Source organism: Argentina anserina, chromosome 1, assembly GCF_933775445.1.
Source record: "Argentina anserina chromosome 1, drPotAnse1.1, whole genome shotgun sequence".
NCBI lineage: Eukaryota > Viridiplantae > Streptophyta > Magnoliopsida > Rosales > Rosaceae > Argentina > Argentina anserina.
The window spans coordinates 9735877-9752000 of record NC_065872.1 but is presented as its reverse complement, the minus strand read 5'-3'; the positions used below and the strand labels follow the sequence as shown (position 1 = coordinate 9752000).

The window sequence follows — 16124 nt, the reverse complement described above, 5'->3', positions numbered from 1 at the left end:
AAAATAATAATTGTTGTTTGTTTTATTCTTTTTTTATGTGTTATTTGTTCCAATTATGTAGTAGTATGTATATAGGAATACTTCTCTTAGTTAAAGTTTTAGGAAGTTAAATATTTATTTATTCTTAGTTTATTGTAAGTTTTAAAGCAAACAAAATAGGTAAAGTCCATTTTATTAATATTAACCTTAACCCTCCATTTGTATCTTGCTAAAGTCGCTTGGGGTTGAAGGTGACTTTTATTAACACTTTGCGAGTTGTCTAACACACAAATTTATTCCAAGCTGAGTAAGGGACATGCTATTTTCATTACCCTGGTTCAAGGTTTATAAAATTTGATCTCAAAGTCCCATATACTGACATACATCTCGGCTATTGAGTCGATAGTGGAAACATCCTTTCGAGGGTGTATCCTCCGTGGAATCCAACAAATGAGTCATGACTTGCGACTATCTCTGAATCTAGCTATCCAGCCTTTTGAAACAAATGAATGAGTTTGTGTCTAGACGACATACTTAGGTCGCACGTCCACCTTTCTTTATAACTTAGAAGGTAACTTTTTATAAATAAGTATATATAATTTCAAAAGAAAATGATACCCTAAAAGTTTAAGGTATATCGGATAAAAGCAAGACCGTACCTGAGGCTGTCTCAGTCCATTGCACAGTTAGCTCATCTGCTCCACGTACCTTAAATTTTAAGATTGTGTGAATAAAATCAATTAGACATAGTGTTAGTCCTACATTTATGTAAAAACAAAAAGAAGAAAGAAAAACAAAGAAAGAGAAACAAAGAAAAAGAAATAAAGAAGTAAAGTCTTTATTTACTCATCCTTGTATTTCATACTATGTAAAGTTGTTAACACTTAGTCTTTTCAGGCACATGAATGTCCAAGTTTAGTGGCGCATCTCTCAAATTTAGTGAACGCCTGAAGATAATTCAACTACAAGGAGAGGGAGATAACGTTTCCATCAACTCAGATTATTCATTTCACAAATGAAGAAACTTTGGATCAATTTCACCATTTCCAACTTCATCAAGTTGTAGTGGGATTAATTCATTGTTCTTTGAGGATCTCGAGTTAGAATTGTTGACAAGTCTGTGTCCTTTGGGCCAATTAAATTTCGATTTACCTGATCCAGTGCCCACAGTTCAAAGCCGAACAAAGAAAAACCAAGTTCCAAAACCAGAAATGGCATCGATCAGAGAGCAAAATGGCCAAGTAGAAGGAGCAGTTGGGAGGACATCATCCTCTAACATAGCGTACACTGTTCTAGAGGAGGGCAAGACGAGTGATTTTGAGTTGAAGAGTGGGTTCAATTTGCCTAAGTTTCATGGACTCTCAGGAGATTACCCCAATCAGCATCGTACATTGTTTCAGTTCAATTGTGAGACCATGTGGCCCATAGGAGCTGATATTCAGATAGTGAAGATGAGGGCGTTTCCATAATCATTAGCAGATCAAGCTCAAAAGTGGTTGTTTGAGGTACCTGCTGGTCGTATTACTTCATGGACAACAATGGTGAATGAGTTTTTGTCGAAGTATTTTCCTTCATCAAGGGTGACACACATCATGAAGCAGATAATAAGAATCAAGTAAGGGCCAGATGAGTCATTCTACAATTACTATGAGAGGTTCAAATCTCTTGTAGCATCAAGCCCAGCCCATGGGATTAGAGAAGTTATGTTGCTTCAGTATTTCTATGAAGGATTGCTACAAATGGAGAGAGAGTTTCTAGATTCAGCAGCTGGTGGATCATTTCTAGACAAGAGTAATGTGGTAGCAAATGATCTATTAGAGAAAAGAGCCATGAACAATAAGCAATTTGGAACATCTGCTAGTTCCACAAGACAAGTGCATGAGACAAATTCGAGTTCTGATTCTGCTCTAGAGGACAAAGTTGACAAGCTTTCCAAGATGATGAGTAAGTTTATGAGAATAAGTGGAGCACAAGTTTGCGACATTTGTACGGAGGGGCACCCCACTTATCAGTGTTTCCAAGTTGCTTCTAGTGAAGGATATGAGGAAGTGAATGCCTTTGGTTATCAGGGAGGTCAGAGGTACAATCCGTTCTCCAATACTTACAACCATGGTTTACGTGATCATCCAAATTTTCGGTGGTCCAACAATGACAATGTGCTTAAGGCACAACAGAATGCTATGCAATATGGGCATCGCCTGTCTGGTTTGTTTGCAAGAACGCAAGCTCCCCATCTCAATGTCCTACCTCCAAACGTGACAAGTTCCCCCAATTATGATGAAATGTTAAAATATTTGGCTGTTGGGCTGAATCAGTTGAACACCGTCACTCAAACTCTGGTAATGGGCCAACAAGGAAATAGCAAGGACATTGCAGAGTTGAAGATGCATATGGGCCAAGTAGTTGATTTCATGGGTCGTTTCTCTGACCAAAGAAAGCTACCAAGTGGAGTTATACCTAACCCAAGGGACGAGCAAGCCCAAGCCATCATAACAAGGAGTGGGCTCGAGCTAGTGGATCAATATAGAGTTCTAAAGAATGCCCAAACGGGCCACATTTCTGATAATGATGAAGAGATTGTGATCAACAAGAATTTGGAGAAAGATCCAGCAACCTCCAAAAAAGAGAGTGTGCCGTTCCAAGAGGCACCAAAAGGTACAAGTTCGAACTCAAGTGATTTAGTTAAGACTAATCCTATTTCATGTGTATATTTTCCTTCTAGGTTTGCTAAGAGCAAGAAGGACAAATATGATGAGGAAGTGTTTGAAGTTTTTAGGAAGGTGTAAGTTAACCTTCCATTGTTGGAGTACATCAAGCAAATCCAAAAGTATGCCAAATTCTTAAAAGAGCTTTCCACTTCACAAAAACAAAGTAGGGAAGAGAAGGTAGTAAAGATGAATGAGACAGTTTCAACTGTTATCCAGTGGAAACTACCCCCTAAGATGAAGGACTTGGGAAGTTTTTCTGTCTCATACAAAATTGGTAACACATTCTTTGAAAATGTCATGCTTGATCTAGGTGCTTCGATAAATGTTATGCATTTTAATGTTTATCAATCACTAGGATTATGACCCCTTTAGAATGATAATGTGATTATTCAATTGGCAGATAGGTCTAACAAGTACCCTAAGGGGTATGTTGAGGATGTCCATATGTAGGTCAGTCACCTAATCGTCCTTGCAAATTTTTATGTGCTAGACATGGAGGTCTCGCCTTTAGAAACAACGTCATTGCTTTTAGGGAGGCCATTCATGAGGACTGCAATGACTTGCATTAATGTTGCAAATGGAAATCTCACAATGGAATTTGATGAAGACGTTATTAGCTTCAACATTTTTGAAGCAATGAAGTACCCAGTTTCTGATTTAAAATCTTGGTTTTCTATTGATGTTGTTGATTATATTGCACATGTTTTATCACTTTGGATGCATAATAATTAGCTATGGAGTTTGGGGCCAGATATGAAAAACATGGAGACTGTCTCCCAAGAGAGGAGTGGGCTGATTTTGAGCTCAAGAATAGTGGATGAGCTTGAGGCTCGCCATACAAAAGGTATCTTTCTTTCTTGTCAATTCTCATTTCCACTAACAAATTGTTATCATCTGTGGTACATGCCCCAAAGTTAGATTTAAGTGAGCTTTCGGATCATTTGAAATATGTGTACTTAGGAAAAGATGATAATTTACCAATTATTGTGTCATCAACGCTGAGTGAGTAGCAGAAAGCAAGTTTGATAGATGTGTTGAGGAGGAACAAAACCACCATTGGTTGGACTTTGGCGGATATCAAGGGAATCATCCCTACTACATGTGTTCATCAGATACTATTGGAGGATGATGCAAAGCCAACACGTGATGCTCAAAGTAGATTTCACCCGCCAATGATGAAAATTGTGAAAGATGAGGTGATCAAACTGCTCGATTGTGGAGTAATATACCCTATCTCAGATAGTTGGTGGATTTCACCAGTGCAAGTCATGCCAAAGAAGAGTGGGGTCACTGTTGTCAATGAGTTAGTACCTTAGAGGTTGGTGATTGGTCATAGGATGTGTATCGATTACAGAAATCTGAATGTCACAACACGCAAGGATCACATGCCATTTCCGTTGATGGACCAGATGCTAGAGAGATTGGCTGGGCACGAGTTTTATTGTTTTCTGAATGGGTACAGTGGGTACAACCAAATATGCATTCATCCGGAGGATCAGGAGAAGACAACGTTTACATGTCTATTTTGCACTTTTACCTATCGACGCATGCCTTTTGGGTTATGTAACGCACCAGGTACATTTCAGCGTTATAGCCCGTTCCGGCGTATGGGACACCCATCCTGATTCACACTCTCGCCACCTAGTCGCGTCGCGACTAGGCAGATCAACACTCTTGACGACCTCGCATCGCTCATATGGGACACACCCCTCTATTCACACTCTCCCCACCTCAGATCCGCAACTCCCAACAACCCTGGCCGATTTTCCATTTGCTATAACTCCCACACAACATGGATTAGCTCATTGATCCCATCCCAAACCAGTCAACCAAAAACACACGGGAAAAATACCTTTAGTGGTTATGGTAGAACTGAAGTAGCGATCCCCACGGTTGCAAACGCCGAAGTCTTTACTTTATTCCGATCACAGTCGTCGGTAATTCCTCTCTTTCCCTCATCTTTCTTCTGCTCTGTCACACTTTTCCACAAATGTGACACAACAACACAGTTCACTATCCTTTTATATGTAGTGGCTCGGGTTGATCCGGGCCATTGACCCAAAAAGCCCCTAACTTTCAGATCAACGACACGTGCCCCAGTACCATAAAACCGCCTCGATTACCCACCCGACGCACCGCGCGCGCATGAACCCGTAAAACCCCGATCCCTCACCTTCCTCCCATATGTCGTCGTTGCCACAGACGTGACCGTCGCTTCACTTATTCGAAGGACCCATGTTTGTTCCCTGCGTTAATTGTCCTGACCTCCAGGCAGAGTTGGCCACTCGCACTAGGTGGCCTCGATCGTCACAGCGGGATACATTCTTTGCTCGGGAACTCTTGGGACTTGCAATGTGACTTCGGATTAAAGCAAATCACCTATATGAGCCAATCTTCAAATCCATGGATGCTCTGAGCATGTTAGTTAACCCGCGAACCCAACACTGAGATCCTAAGTCACTCTCCAGGTCCAGGGACGCTCCGATGTTAGTTAGCCCACGCGCCTAACTGCGTTTGTTAGTTAACTCTTGTCTAACTCTTGCCAATATCCAAGTCTTAGGCCACACTCCAGGTCGATGATGCTCGCGCATTTGGTTAACCCATACGTCTCATACGGATGTATTTGACCAGATCTGTGGGTGCTCCATATGGTTAACACCTGACTGGGCGGTTAGTACCTGATCTGGCAGTTAAAACCTAACCCCGTAATACCTAGGTCACACCAGATCCATGGACTCCCTGAGCGTGCTAGTTAACCCATGTGCCTAGCCCCGAGGTCTTAGATCACTCTCCATGGCCACGTATTGGCCGGCCCGGGTCCGGTGTAATTTAAATTCGGAGATTTGCGTCGAAGATGAAGATATGAAACTCCCCATCCAATGAATCTCCTCAACTAGGGACTTGGGGACTTGTTAACACCAGTCCCTGAGTGGGGTGATCTCTGGTTTAATCTCCTCCTATTCCAGCCGCCGAAGATCCAGAAGGCACAGCGGGCAGGCAAGCCGATCCGGTAGCCTCTCTGCCTGCTCGGGTATCACCATTAACGCCACCCATAGTGCCTCCCCTAAATGATAGGCGCTACGTGTTGGCGCACATTCCCACATTGAAGGAAGAGTCATGCACATTTTCCAATGCACCTATATATAGGCAGCCTAAACCACCTAAAAGAGATAACGTATTTTTAAGTTCTTAACTCTCGAACTTACTCCGTACCAGATACTAACTTAAAGTTCAGAGGGTTAAAATTTGGCGCACCGCTGTCCCTTTGACTTTGATTTGTGTTGTATGCAAGTCCCACTAAGTTGACACATCGGAATACAAGGCAACGAAAAGTTAGATTCTCCAGATCTGGCTCCCGTAAAAAAAATGATACAAATGACCAGAATTTTCTCACCTAGCCGAATTCGCTCTCTTTGTCTTTTCAACGTCCAATTCTTAAACTAGACTCCAAAATAATTGTTGGTGTCGGTAAACATCAATCCTCAATTTCTAATTATAGGTACCATCCTAATTGATGACGACCAATTATGGTCGTGCCTCAAAGCCTGTATTTTATTTACAATTTTACACAATGAAAATTCAACAAACAAAATCAAATCAGCAATAGCAATCATGCTTGAAAGTTAGACAATGCATGAAAATGATTCCCAATCGATGAAGGGTTTGATTGTAATTAAATCTTGCATAATTTTCATGGTAGTGGTGGCAAACTGGCCGACCCAGCTCATTTTAAACGGGCTAAAACCGTGCCCGTGTCATGTTTGAGCTGGTCCATTTATTTTTCGTGTCGGACTCAAGTCCGCCCATTAGGTTAAATATTAAGTCAGGCCCAGCTCACGGCCAAATTCCATGTCGGCTCGGGCTCGGGCTCGGGCTCGTGCCGGGACAAGAAGCAGGCCGTCCCGGCCTATTAGCATTATAAGACACTATTAACATAGAAAAAAATTGTGTAATTAGAATATTTATTTTATATAACTATTTATAGTAGTAAAATAAATAAAATACTACAACAATTTGATAATTTTATTTCTAAAACGTTACATATGTCAAAATTATGACTTTTTTATCATGATATTTGTGACATAATGTAATTAAAATAATGAAATAACCATGAGGTTTATATTTAAAAAGTCTAATATTCAATATCATAATTATAATGTTTTAAATATTTATATAATTAATAATAAAATTATATGTTTACGGGCCGACTCGTGAATTTATAGTGTCCGGGCTGGGTCTTTGGGCTAAAATATCTAGGCCCAGCCTGATCATTATAATAACGGGCTCAAGCCGGGCCTCTAACGAACTCGGGGGCTCGTATATATCCGATTTTTAACGGGTCAGGCCCGTGCCGGACTCGGGTTTTTTAACCCACTTGCCACCTCTAAAAGTTAATTATATCCACCAAAAAGAGTAGAGAAATGCGGTCAGAATCTTCAGTCTCTTTCAAAATCTATATTTTCAAATAATGTATTTAAATTTCTTAAGCATATAATGCCTCGGAATTAGAGATGGCAGCCGGGCCGGATCGGGCAATTTTAAGCAGGCCAAAACCGGGTTGGGCTGACCCATTTAATTTTTGTGCCAAACTTGGGCCGGGAAATTTTCTTAAACATCAACCCGGCCCGACCCACGACCCAAGCCTATGTCAGGCAGGGCTCAGGCTCGTGTCGGGCCAAAAAGCAGACTGGCCCGGCCTATTAGTATTATAACACAAAATTAGAATAAAAATATTATGTAATTAAAATATTTGTTTTATACAACTATTTAGAATAGTAAAATAAATAAAATACTACAAGATATTTCATAATCTTATTTGTAAAATATTACGTATGTGAAAACAATAACGTTTTCTTTACTACTTTGATTATATTTATGAAATATTGTAGTCAAAACAAATAATATCAAGAGATTTTAATTTAAAATTATAATATTCAAATTTAATAGTGATAATATTTCATTGTATATATAAATAATACAAAATTATGTGTTTAACGGAGCTGCCCATGAATTATTGTGCTTAGGCCGTGCCGGACTCAAAACGGGCTCAGGCCTATGGGCTAATAATATATCTTGGCCGAGCCCGGCCTATTATAATAAAGGACTCAAGTCGTGCCGAGCTGACTTTTAATGTACCGGGCCAGTATCGGACTCATGCTTTCGGCTCATTTGCCACCTCTATTCGGAATATTTTAATATTCTAATATGATGTTTCGGACTACACAATGATTCAAACATGGGGCTGCAGCTAAATTTACTTGAATTAAACTTGAATGATTATTGCTCTTGCTTGATGATTCATACACATGTTCTACTTGATTATATAACCTAATCTACCACTAATTGCTCCGTGATTCACGGAGGGAACAACGGGCCGTGATTCCCGGCTGAATTTACGCCGACACTCCCCCTCAAGTTGAAGCATACATATCAACCATACCCAACTTGCTAAGTAAATCATAAAAGGCCTTTTTAGACACTCCTTTTGTGAGTATATCGGCAAGTTGCTCTTCTGTAGAAACAAAAGGAAAACTAATGATCTTCGCGTCTAGCTTCTCTTTTATAAAGTGACGATCAACCTCCACATGTTTTGTACGATCATGTTGCACATGATTATTGGAAATATCAATGGCTTCCTTGTTGTCATAGTACAGCTGCATAGCACATTTAGGCTTAATACCCAAATCTTGTAGCAAACTTCTAAGCCATAACAATTCGCACACTCCCTGAGCCATTCCTCTGTATTCTGCTTCAGTACTAGATCATGCTACCACATTTTGTTTCTTACTCTTCCATGTAACAAGATTACCCCCAATAAAGGTAAAGTACTCTGATGTGGATCTCTGATCTGTAATATTTCCAGCCCAGTCTGCATCTGTGAAGCCATAAATTTCGAGGATATTATTGTGATTAGAGAACATTACTCCTTTCCCCGGAGCTGATTTCAAGTACCTCAAAATCCTTACAACAGCATCCATGTGGTCATCACTAGGATTATGCATGAACTGACTCACTACACTTACTGCATACGCAACATCTGGTCTGGTATGTGATAGATAAATTAGACGTCCAACTAGCCTCTGATAACGAGTTTTTTCAGTAGGGACTTGATCTTGGTACTCTGCTAACCGATGGTTCTGCTCAATAGGAGTATCAATGGGAGTGCAGTCCAACATACATGTCTTTGTTAGAAGATCAAGAATGTATTTCCTCTGACAGAGATAGATACCTTCATTTTCCCGGGCTACTTCAATGCTTAAGAAGTACTTGAGTGTACCTAAATCCTTCATCTCAAACTCTTTGGCAAGTTGTTTTTGTAATCTATCCACCTCAACAGTATCATTCTCAGTAACTACCATATCATCAACATATATAATTAAGGCTGTTACCTTCTCTTGTTGATATTTGAGAAATAACGTGTGGTCTGAATTACTCTGTCTGTAGCCAATTTTCCTCATAAATTGTGAGAATCTTTCAAACCAAGTACGAGGTGACTGTTTAAGACCATACAAAGACTTTCTCAATCTGCATACAGAGGTAGTTGGAGAAGCGGCCACATATCCAGGCGGAAGATCCATGTATACTTCCTTTGTTATTTCTCCATGAACGAATACATTCTTAATATCAAACTGCCTAAGTGGCCAGTTCAAGTTAGTAGCGACAGAGAGCAATACCCGGATAGTGTTTATTTTTGCAACATGTGCAAATGTCTCATCATAGTCTATGCCATATGTCTGGGTGAACCCCTTTTCTACTAGTCATGCTTTATACCGGCTTACTGACCCAGCTGGATTATGTTTCACCGTAAACACCCAACGACATCCTACAGTTTTCTTACCATATGGTGGGGGTACAAGTTCCCAAGTATTTTTTTTTGTAATGCTTCGATCTCTTTCTCCATTACTTTCCTCCATTTTGGATCTCCCAATGCATCCTGCACTTTGTTAGGTACTGATACAGTAGATATTTGATTCACAAATGACTCATATGACTTAGATAATCTTTTGGTAGATATAAAATTTTCCACATGATACTTGGCTTTAGTATGAAAGGTAGGTTCATATTGTTTTGTTGGTTGACCCCAAGTAGACCTATTTGGCAAAACATATTGTCTACTATTAGCCCTCATAGAATGACTAACCTCAGATGAGTGATCTTCTGTACCAGGAGAGCATTGGTCAGGGGTATAAATAGCTGTACGGGAGACATGAGGGGCAGTTGTGTTGTCATCTTCTGGTACCTGCATCTCTCGAGTGACGACATCCGGTGGTGCCTGTGTAGCTGACACATTGGTAATCTCAACGGAACCTGTTACCATATCGACTGGGTCACTTGTCTGCCCCTCTCCATGATACAGTTCTTCAAACTATGAATTCTCCCCCTGAAGAGCAGGATCAAAAGAGGGAAAATAACTCATGTCCTCAAAAAAGGTAACATCCATAGTGACATAGTACTTCCGGGTAGGGGGATGATAGCACCGGTACCCTTTCTGATGTCCTCCGTACCCAACAAACACACATTTAACTGCACGGGCATCCAACTTAGAACACTGATGTTGTGGAAGATGAACAAAAATAACACAACCGAAAACACGGGCAGGAAGATTATGAAAAGAGGGTAATGAGACATGAGATGCAAGCACCTCATAGGGAATTTTCCCATGAATGACACGAGATGGAAGACAATTAATGAAGTGGGCGGAAGTAATGACAGCATCTCCCCAAAGGTATTTAGGCATGTGGGCACTGAAAGAATACACCGAGCTATATCAAGTAAATGACGATTTTTTCTTTCATAAACCCCATTTTGCTCAGGTGTGTAAAGACACGTTGTTTGATGAACAATTTCGTGTGTGTTAAAGAACTCCTGGAAGACATGATTCACATATTCCGCCCACCCCCCCATTATCAGAACAAAGAACTCCAATGGTGGCATTATATTGTGTTTGGACAGAGGTATGGAAGGCACGAAAAGCTGGAAAAATCTCATCTTTATTTTTAAGAAGAACAATCCATGAAAGACGTGTGCAGTCATTAATAAATGACATAAAATATCGCATTCCTGACACAGTAGACTCTTTAGAGGGTCCCCAAACATTAGAATGAATTAATTCAAAAGGAAGAATTTTTTTAAGAGAAGTACTAGGGGAATAAGTAGATCGATGACTCTTGCCCAAAACACATGTCTCACAACATAAAGAAGACTCGTCCACACTAATAAACAAAGTATGCATGGATTTTTTCATAAGACTAAAAGATGGATGCCCTAAGCGACGATGTCATAACCAAACTTCACTTAGCTTGTCAGAAGTGGAGAGTAAAGCAGTCTGAGACTGTCCCCCTGGTTTTTCCCCTGTGTATGTCAGATCCAGATGAAACAATCAGCCCCTCAGATACCCCCGACTAATTACCCATCCGGTGAGAAGATCCTGAAATATCACATACATAGGAAAAAAGGTCACAGAGCACTGAGCGTCAGCATTCAATTGGGGAACAAATATCAAATGATGAGATAAAACAGGTACATAGAATACATTGTGAAGCTCTATAGTGGGAGTAATACGAACAGACCTTGTCCCTAACACGGGGAATGCCTCCCCATTAGCATTAGTAACATAGGGTATGGGTGGAGGGGACAATACGGTAAAATAAGATTTGTCATAAGTCATATGATCAGATGCACCAGAATCAATAATCCATGTATCAAAACCAACAAAGTTAGAAATATTTAAAGCCATACCAATTTGACCACGGCCAACGATGGAGGCTGTAGGTGCTCCTCCAGCAGTATGATGATCATGCCCAACCACACCATAGATATCTGGTTCTTGAACTAATTAAAGAGCTGCTTTAGTTTGGGGACGATAATTGGGCTTTTTAGGCCTAAGGTGTGGATACAATTTCTAACAGGTCGCATGAGCATGGTTAGTATCATGGCAATAAGAGCAAGGAGTGGGTGGCTGATTCACGAAGCCTGGTGGTGGTCCTTGTCGATGAAGGGGAGCGGAAGTTGCTTGCGGAAGGGGTGGTGCCGGAGATTGAGCATGAACAGTGAGACTGGAAACGACAGCCGGTGCCTGAAGAATACTCTCCTGCTGAGATTCATCCTTTCGGATATAGGTGAAAGCGGTGAGTAGGCTAGGTGGTTCGGTCATTCGGAGCAATTCGCCTTTCGCGCTGGTATGCTTTGCATCAAAACCTTTCAGGAAATGGTGAACTCGTTCAAGCTCCTTCTCCTTTTGGTACCAAACAATATCCTCTTGATATTTGATCATGCAAGGACGTTTCACATCAATCTCAGCCCAAATATTATTTAGTTTAGTGAAATAGTGCGCCACTGGTTGCCCATCCTGGTGTATTGCCAAAGCTGTGCACATTAACTCATGAACTTGTATGAAATCAGAGTCATTAATATATAAGCCGGCCAGTGTCTCCCATATTGCCTGCGCAGTGGCACATGCCTCTACCATATTAACTATCTCATCATTCATAGCTTTCCACAAGACGGACATGACAAGACCATCATCGTCGTCCCATTTAGTGTAGGCAACAATATCCTCAAGACTAGGAGCCTTAGTGGCGCCGGTGACATATCTCATCTTATGCATGCCTCGAAGATGAGCAATCATGAGTCGTTTCCATTTACGAAAATTGGTTCCGTTGAGTTTGGCGCCCCCAAATGAACCACTGTCAAAACCTTTGACAGATACTTCGAAGGTCGGAACATCAGGGAGCTGAGAACCCTTCGTTTCGCGTCCGGAACCCATTGAAAAAGAAACAATGTAAAAAACATGGATTAGACAGCAAAAAACCACAAAAAATGGAGAAGAATCTGTCGCTGGTGCACTTGCACTGACGGTGAGTATGCACTAACAGCAAAAAAGGCTACTGATTCTTGCTGGACCGGGTCGGATCAAGTTGACCGGGTCAGATCGAGTGGGCCGGGTCGGATCGAGTGGACCGGGTCGGGTCGCACCGTTTCTGGGCTGGGGCGGGTCGAGTTTGGGCCGGGCCGGGCCAGGGTGAAATGAAACCGGGTTGGGAGAGGCTGATTTGTGAAACATTTCGGGTGATTGGAGAGGAGAGGAGCAACGTCCGGCGAGGAGTGGCAAGCGACATCGGGGCGGGGGGAGCGGAGACAGCAGCAGCGGCGAAGAGAGGACGACGTCGGGTCGAGTGCGGAGCGGATGGCGTCAGAGAGCAGCAGCGCTGGAGGAGTGTCGACGACCTCGAGCTTGGCTCAGGTGAACGGCGACGTCGAGGAGCGCCGGAGGGCAGCAGTGATGGAGTGCCGGAGGGGAGGATACAGCGGTGAGCCGAAAAAAAAACGGGAAAAATACCTAAAAAAAAACATAACACGGAGCCTCTGATACCAACTTGAATTAAACTTGAATGATTATTACTCTTGCTTGATGATTCTACTTGATTATATAACCTAATCTACCACTAATTGCTCCGTGATTCCCGGCCGAATTCACGCCGACAAATTTAGTCTATTTCAACATTTAGCTTTGATTTATCCTTTCACACATAGCTACATAATGCGCTTTGACTCTTTAACCTCCTTTCAAATTTGATGCAGGATCTTGAATACAGTAGATCGCTCGAATTCTAAAAAAGATTGGATTTATAGGCTCAACAATCATCCGACATGTTCCAACTATACTTTCGATTACGTTTACTCAATTTCTTTTCCCCACAATGAATCAATTATGACATGTAATTTTGATTGACGGACATGACTACAAAATGTGGTTGGACTCTTCAACCTCCTTCCAAATTCTAGATATTTCTCACAAGAACTTTTATTTATAATTTTGCAATATGTGGGGAGTATGATATAGAGTAATTTAGAAACATTTGATTCATAAGCTCAACTACGTACCTTCTTCTAGGTCCTAACTATAATGGAATATGATCCCTTTTCCCATAGTGTATTAATCATGGCATTCAACTTTTAGGGTTGGCTATAGGCGCTAGTTTCTGATAGATTTCACGATATTGGGCATATATATGGTGTCACACGTAATGTCATGAAAACGTTTATGAGTCATTTGATCAAACTAGCAAGCACTGCTTGTTTTTCTAAACCGCCATGCCCATGATTTATGAGCACTACATCCCCACTTCACCAACTCATCAAATAATGCCCCCATTGAATCCGTCAAAACCCATTTTCATCCTTTAATTTTCGCACCACACACGCCCTATTATTGACTAGGATTTGGAAACTGCTTCACAATTTGCTCATGGTTTCTTGGAATTATTGAAGTTCGTTTCAAAAACCGACTCATCTTTCTTTTTCCTCTTGTTCACGTTATACTTGCTATGCCCTTTCAGGTTTTTCTGGCAGTTAAAAGTGCGGACTACATGGAAACCTACTAACCTAGGGCTATTTAACATTAGACCCAAGCTTCTTCTCAAGTATAGAAACAAACCCAATTCGTATTCTTGCCATTTCCATTTCCTCTCCGAAAGCAATGAGTCAGAGAAGAGTTCATTCACAAGGGAACGTACCCTTTGCTTGGGAGGCCAAGCCCGGAGTCTCCAAGGTTGCAAACAAAGCAGACTTCCCTACAGGACCTGGGTTTCCTGCGCTTGGCTCAAAACAGTCACGACCACGACTACCTAATGGTGGTTGTGAAGATTCCGGAGAAAAACCGGTCAAGGGATTGGATCAGAATGGCATAAAGATCCCTCTGCCTCCATGTTTCTTGAAGGTTCCTAGCAGAAGCGCTTCTGGAAAAGGACTCAAGTGGCAAGTTGCGGACGTTGACCCTTTTCTTTTGGCTTTCAAAGTGTGCACCAGAACAACTAGTACTACTGCTGCTGTGAATTCTTCTCCAGGTAACAAGTTAGCTGCTCAGAAAAAGAAGAGAGGCTCTGTTGGACTAATCGGGTCGAAATTGAAGAACAAGTACTCTGTTTTTACTTGCAAGAATTCATGTGAGGTAAGGGATGGCGATTTTGTAAAGATTCCTCCTATTCCTATGGACAGAGTTCACTTATCAAGATGAATGTTGGTGTTGATTTCTTTGTTTACAGAAAATTAGGAGTTGCAATGTCAGCTTAATTAATTTGTGTTGATAATGTGATGTGGAGATTTTTCATGTAAGAATGAAACTTAATTAGTCTTTGATCAATCTGATAAAATGGTATGAATTGCTTCTACTTTCTCGTCTGATTAAATTTTCCCATTTAAATTGGGCTTCATGCATTTTTTTAATCAAGATTAGCTCAGATTTTCGTCCTAAATCTCAAGAATGGTAGCTAGCTAGTAGATTTAAGATTGTGTAGCTGTATGTGTTGGATTTTTTTTCCTTTCAGGTAGGCAAGTTTTGATGGTGCACGAGACTTATTTTTTGTGTTCATGGGACATGACGTGAAAAGTTAGATGCACCAAACAGAAACAGCTAAAGCAATATTCAATGTTGACCACTTTGATTTCCAGTTTTCCAAAACAGATTACATATGGATCAATTGACTAATCAGTTGGCTCACATCAATTTTAGTTTTACTTTTCAATAGGGTTATCTCATCGAGCCCACATTTTGATCTACATCTGAGGCTGAAATATCAATAAACATGGTGTTACAATTTTTTTTTTTTGAGGATGGAACATGGTGTTAGTGTTATTAGTTATTACTGGTATGAATTTTGTTTCTGACATTTTGAGTGATAACGAGCCTTTCCTAACAATGATGTTACGCTACGCCACAACTAGAAAAACGCTCTGAGACAATACACCAAATTTAGAAAATGTGTGCCATCCTTGATCACTTTCAAAAATGACATTAGTTAAAAGTTAGTGGTAACTCTCAAATAACTGTCAGACTATTATTTACTAAACGGTAATTTATAGCTTTCTGAGAGCTAGAGTTAGATGTCACGTCCCGTTTTCGGGAGTGTCAATCATGGGCGTCGCTGGTTAAATGAACATCAAGCATATGTGAGATTGCTCCAAGATAACAAGTGTGGGAGATATATGGTTGCTCCTTTCGAGGGATTCAGGCAGACCGACCTGGTTAAATTTGGGGAGCTTATCGCTAGTCGGGGACTTAACGTAGAAGAAAGGAGTTGGCCGCCCTACACATAGGTTGGGGTCTGTAGTCGATCCTCTGATGAGCTCAATGCGGAGCGAAACTAGTGCATTGTCTCGTTGGATAAGGCTGGCACTATCGGGATGGAGCGCCACATGGGCCAAGTGTGGCAGCCGAATGGCTAAGTCCATGACAAGTGGTATCAGAGCCGCCTCAACGTCGTTTTCATTGTGTCGCCAAGCGCTCACACGTCTCGCCATGTCCCCAAGATACGGGGGGCTCCGCGGGGGAGTCGAGTAGGTAGGGTCACCTCCAGGGGGAGGATCGGACGAGAGGATCCATGGCAAAGTCCAAAACGAGAGATCCGGCACGAAGCATAGTTGGGCGATTTTTGGGAA

The 16124-nt window shown here is 41.3% G+C and overlaps 1 protein-coding gene across 1 annotated transcript; it reads left to right on the top strand.

Annotated features, from left to right (window-relative positions):
• Positions 1 to 1718: 1718 nt before the first annotated feature.
• Positions 1719 to 2765, top strand: LOC126801451 (uncharacterized). The gene has a single exon (XM_050528806.1). The coding sequence runs from the start codon at positions 1719 to 1721 to the stop codon at positions 2763 to 2765; it is 1047 nt and encodes a 348-aa protein (XP_050384763.1).
• Positions 2766 to 16124: the final 13359 nt, after the last annotated feature.

What these genes read in the sequence shown, in the direction of transcription:
- LOC126801451 (XM_050528806.1), top strand. Translation starts at nt 1,719, where the DNA reads ATGGAGAGAGAGTTTCTAGATTCAGCAGCTGGTGGATCATTTCTAGAC.